Source organism: Octopus sinensis, linkage group LG2, assembly GCF_006345805.1.
Source record: "Octopus sinensis linkage group LG2, ASM634580v1, whole genome shotgun sequence".
NCBI classification, from domain to species: domain Eukaryota; kingdom Metazoa; phylum Mollusca; class Cephalopoda; order Octopoda; family Octopodidae; genus Octopus; species Octopus sinensis.
In genome coordinates, this window is record NC_042998.1 from 98,464,614 (window position 1) to 98,470,429 (window position 5,816).

General features: G+C 36.4%; 1 protein-coding gene across 1 annotated transcript in view; it reads right to left on the reverse strand.

Moving 5' to 3' along the window:
- The window catches only part of LOC115231190 (DEP domain-containing protein 7), a 37,774-nt gene extending 32,304 nt beyond the window's left edge, over window positions 1–5,470 (reverse strand). The window contains exon 1 of the mRNA XM_029801266.2: window positions 5,223–5,470. Coding sequence (XP_029657126.1) covers window positions 5,223–5,298 — 76 coding nt within the window. The 5' untranslated portion in view covers window positions 5,299–5,470. The remainder of the gene's footprint in view (window positions 1–5,222) is intronic.
- Between the last annotated feature and the right edge of the window lie 346 nt (window positions 5,471–5,816).

A 5,816-nucleotide genomic window follows, 5' to 3' on the forward strand; every position in this document is an offset into this window, starting at 1 on the left:
CCCTAAGACTTGTTGGCCTATGAAAAGGTTATAGGCTACCAGGTCTTAGGATCTGATATGTCAAAGAGGTATCCTCTATGGCGAGAAACTTGGGGAACCCTATAAACCAGCCCTCACCAGACTGCTCTACTTCTTAGAATGTGCTTCTCCAAATTTGTTTTTCTAAAAAAACAATTTTTTGTAAATACATCAGCATGGGTTGGATGATCTAACTGAGGACTGGTGAATCAGAAGGCTGCACCAGGCTCCAATCTTGATCTGGCAGAGTTTCTACAGCTGGATGCCCTTCCTAATGCCAACTACTCTGAGAGTGTAGTGGGTGCTTTTACATGCCACTGACATGGGGGCCAGTCAGGCAGTACAGGCAACAACCTCACTCGAATGTTTTTTCACGTGCTACCGGTACAAGTGCCAGTGAGGTGACACTGGTAACGATCACGCTCGAATGGTGCCTTTTATGTGCCATTGGCATGGAAGCCAGTTGGCCGCTCTGTCAATGATCGTGCTCGGATGGAACTCTTAGTGCCCCACTAGCACGGGTGCCAGTCATTGAATTTGATTTCGATTTCACTTGCCTCAACAGGTCTTCGCAAGCAGAGTTTAGTGTCCAAAGAAGGAAAGGTACGCATAATTGGGCTGGTTATGGTCCTGGCATAGGCCACGAGGTTATGGTCTCATTTGACTTGCCAAGTCTTCTCAAGCACAGCATATTTCCAAAAGTCTCGGTCACTAGTCATTGCCTTGGTGAGGCCTAATGTTCGAAGGTCGTGCTTCACCACCTCATCCCAGATCTTCCTGGGTCTACCTCTTCCACAGGTTCCCTCAACCGCTAGGGTGTGGCACTTTTTCACACAGCTATCCACATGACCATAACAGCACAGTTGTCTCTCTTGCACACTACATCTGATGCTTCTTAGGTCCAACTTTTCTCTCAAGGTACTTACACTCTCTGCACATTTTCAGTATTTATTGCTCCTGAGCATCTGCCACTTACAAAAACTATCTTCCCAGTTAGCCTTCCTTTGATATTGCTGCACCTCTTATGTGTCCATAGCTTACACTGGGTACATCTCATAGAGTTTCTACCTATGCCTCTACTACAGATCGAGCAGGGCCATCTACCTGAAGGGATTTGCCTGCCTTCCTACTTATTAGGACTTTGGTTTTAGCTAGGTTGACTCTAAGGCCCTTTGATTCTAATCCTTGTTTCCACACCTGAAACTTCTCGAGTTCTGATAGTGACTCAGCAATTAGAGCAAGATCGTCAGCATAGAGGAGCTCCCAAGGGCATCCTGTCTTGAATTCCTCTGTTATTGCCTGGAGGACTATGATAAATAGGAGGGGGCTAAGGGCTGACCCTTGGTGGACCTCTACCTCCACCCAGAATTCTTCAGTGTACTCATTGCTAACCCTCACCTTACTGACAGCATCCCTGTACATGGCTTGCACAGCTCTCACTAACCATTCATCTATCCCTAGTTTCCTCATTGACCACCAGATAAGGGATCGGGGGACCCTGTCAAAGGCTTTCTCCATGTCAACAAAAGCCAGGTACAGAGGTTTATCTTTGGCCAGATATTTCTCCTGCAGCTGTGTTACCAGAAATATAGCATCAGTGGTGCTTTTCCCTGGCACGAACCCAAACTGCATCTCATCTAAACTGACCCTCTCTGTGACCTTCATTACCTGATCTAACAACTTGATACCTCTCTCTCTCTCTATATATATATATATACACACACAGACATATATATATATATATATGCACATACACACAGAGACATATATACATATATACACATATACTCATACAAACACACACATATAGATTACTAGCCAATAAACCATTATTTTCTCTGTTTATTTCTATTCCTATCTGTTGAAGAGCATAAGCTCGAAACATAAAAGACTTTCTCACTTCCCAAGCTTTAAACTAATACACCTGTTTGTTCTTTACACACCCATCTTCATCTTTTGTTTTTTTTTGTAAATTCTCACTATATATATATATTTATATATATATATATATATACACACATACATACACACGCATACATGTATACACACATACATATATACACACACATATATATATACATACACACACACACATATATATACATACACACACACACATACATATATATGCACACATATACACGTGTATACACACATATATATATATATACCTACACACAGGCATATATAGATTTATATACACACACAGACATATATATATACACACACATACAAACAGACATATACAAACACATATATACACAGACATACATACAAGCATATATATATATATACACACGCACACAAACATAAATATATACACACATATATATATATACACACACATAAATATATACACACATATATATATATATACACACACACATACATATATACACACATATATATATATATACACACACACATACAAAATATTTATATACACACACATACAAACATATATATATATAGATATATACACACATACATACAAACACATACAAACATATACACACACACATACAAACATATATATACACACACACACATACATATACACACACACACATACATATACACACACACACATACAAACATATATATACACACACACACACACATACATATACACACACACACATACAAACATATATATACACACACACACATACAAACATATATATACACACACACACATACAAACATATATATACACACACACACATATATATACTGACACATACGTTAAAGAGCAGTAGTAATTATTTCCACGTGTTTTAATTGTTTTAAAAAAGTAAACAAAATAAAAAACTTCTTTATTTTACATTCTACGTTACATCAGAAGGAAAATTCTTTTGAATATTTCAACCTACTTTTCAAACGCTTTAAATGGAAAAGCAAATATCAATAAAAATTATTTGACGATGTTGCCTATTGTATTTAGATATTTTTAAAAGTTACACAAAAGACTGTATCCATAGGATTGGGATCATTGCAATTGATGCTTTTTTTTACGGGAACAACAAAGGAGCGACTTACGTTAACGTACCTGTTGATCCCTATAGGAGGGGGACTCTGCGCAATAGGTGATTAAGAACGATAACAAAGCAGGGGAGGGGTGAAGGGTTCTGAAAGATACCTATAAAATTATTTTTGCCACAAGGGCAACAAAATGTTACAATGAACATACACACGAACAAGGAAGCACTGAACACACACGTGTGTGTGTGTATATATATATTTGTTCTCATATATAAAAATGCTGTCGTGTGAATGTGTGCGTGTATATATACACACAAACACAAAACTTCGAAGTCACAATCACCCCTTTGTTGTAAAAACATTAAATATGTACTCTACAAAAAGTATTGACTAATTCTTCAGTTGAATGTTTACTTGTTATTATAACTCGATAAAAACAAACGTATATTTGTTCTCCCATATATAGAAATAAGCGAAACAAACGTCTTCGTGTATGTATATATATATTCCTACCTCAGTTCATCTAATTATATATATATATCGTTACTTTTCATAAAAAGTCTTTACTTTCTTTGATTTCCAATGCGCATTTTCGCTTATTTTTCTTCTTACTTCACCCCCTCTCTCTCTATATATATATGTATGCATGCACACATCCATCCACACACACACACACATATATATATGTGTGTGTGTGTGCATCCATCCATCCACACACACATATATATATGTGGTGTGTGTGTGCATCCATCCATCCATATATATATATATCTATGGATGGATAGATGCATGCACACATACATACACAATAAAAATGAAATCCGACCACCTTTCGCTTCAGGTATAAAACAGTTCCTCCTCTATATCCGCAATTAGTGGTCCTTTATTGGTGCATATAACTTTAATCTATCCAACTTTCCATTCCACTTGATATTGAAAGAACTTGGAGGTGTCATCGAAGAAGAAAATAAATAGAATAGAAGCTTTGTCTGCCCTCACTCCTTCCAGTCTCATGTTCCCCACCCATCAGACAACTTGCAATGGTGGGGTAATCGTCACAGAGAGCACGTGATTGTGACGAAGGGTGGGTGGGGAAGAATTCAATATCTGATAATTTGACCAAATGGAATTTTCAAAGATTAACATTCTCGGACGTTAATTAAATTAGACGCGAGTCAAATAATGAAACTAACATGAGTCGCCAGTTTTATTTTATAAAAAGATTACAAATAACCTTACTATAATTGTTTGTTTGCGTGTGTGTGTGCCTGTATATATATATATATATATATATAACTGGGCACACTTCGTACTGGCTGTCTTTTCCGGCAATACTTTTAGAATAATAATTGTATAAGCTACTGCCTATATAGAATAAGCTGAATGCCACAGTTTTGCATTTCTCCGCTCTTAAATACCTAAGGTTTCATATACATTTATAAGAGAAAATACTGCAATTTTATTTGTCGAAAAGGAACGCAAATGACAATATATTGTTGTAATTAAGAGGTGAGTAGAAAAAATAAATGAAAAACGTGTTCTTCGTGTTATACATATATATAAAATTCTGTGTATGAGTGTATCGATACTCTCTCTCTCTCTCTCTATATATATATATATATAGGGAGGGAGATAATGGTTTCTCTGTTGTAAAGATGTAGCTTGTATAAAGTTATACGGTATATTTGTAAGGTGACAATTAAGAGAAGTGCTCGCATAATAACGCATGAAGCACTCCTTAACAACACCTCAGGTAAATTTGGATATTCTTTTATTTCCCTGTATGCATATACACGCATATATATATATATATATATATATATATATATATATATATAAATGCACGCACGCACACACACACCTTTATAAATGATTCGTATGTGAATTAAACGTGTTCAACAAGTCTACCGGAATTAATTAACTTGAAGGTTGGCATAAACCATTTGAGGAAATCTATAACACCCTCATATACTAAACATCGAATTATCTTATTATCGAATTATACCGCACGCACCTAATATTTTGGAAGGTAATAAAACAATTCGGTGACTAGAAGAATTCGGGATAATTGCCTTTAGTAAAATAAACCTGAAATTCAGTCGACAAAAGTTTCTGGTAAACATAAACACCGTCACTCGTAGTGTTGTTTCTAACTGGAAACTGAAATAATTAAATTAAACATCGCTTCAGAAATGATATATTCTATCTTCTTGTACACTTACCATATGTTCTGGACTCTCTGAGGGGAAGTCCACGCTCGAAACGAGTTAATTTCGGATAAATCGGCTGCTGCTGCATTTCACATGAACGCAATTCAAATTTCCTTCCAGGTAATTTTACCCACAATTCTTTGCGTTGAAACTGTTACGAGTGTGTGTAGAGGAGGGGTTCTGTCGAGTGCACCTGTATTATAAAAAGAGAGAGAGAGGGAGGGAGAAGTGGGAAGGTATATATAGAGGGGGAATAGGGTGAAAGTAAGAGAGAAAGAGAACGTATATATAGAAAGGGAAGGAGAGAACTTGTATACAGTGTTACTCAGCAAAACCATACAAGCAGAAAGTATATATACTCAAATGACAGACAATGAAATGAGAGGAAGAGAATAAAAGTAAAAGGGACAACAGATATACATACAGTAGCAGCCACTTATAGTCACTTAATATAATCAACTGATTATTGTAATTAGATTTGTTTAATATTCTCATCTGGCTTCGTCTTAAAGCGATCACAGTAAGCAACTTTCACTACACTCACATATGTATATCACATACACACATAGGAGCGCTAAAAAACTGAGAAGTTAACGTAGATTGATA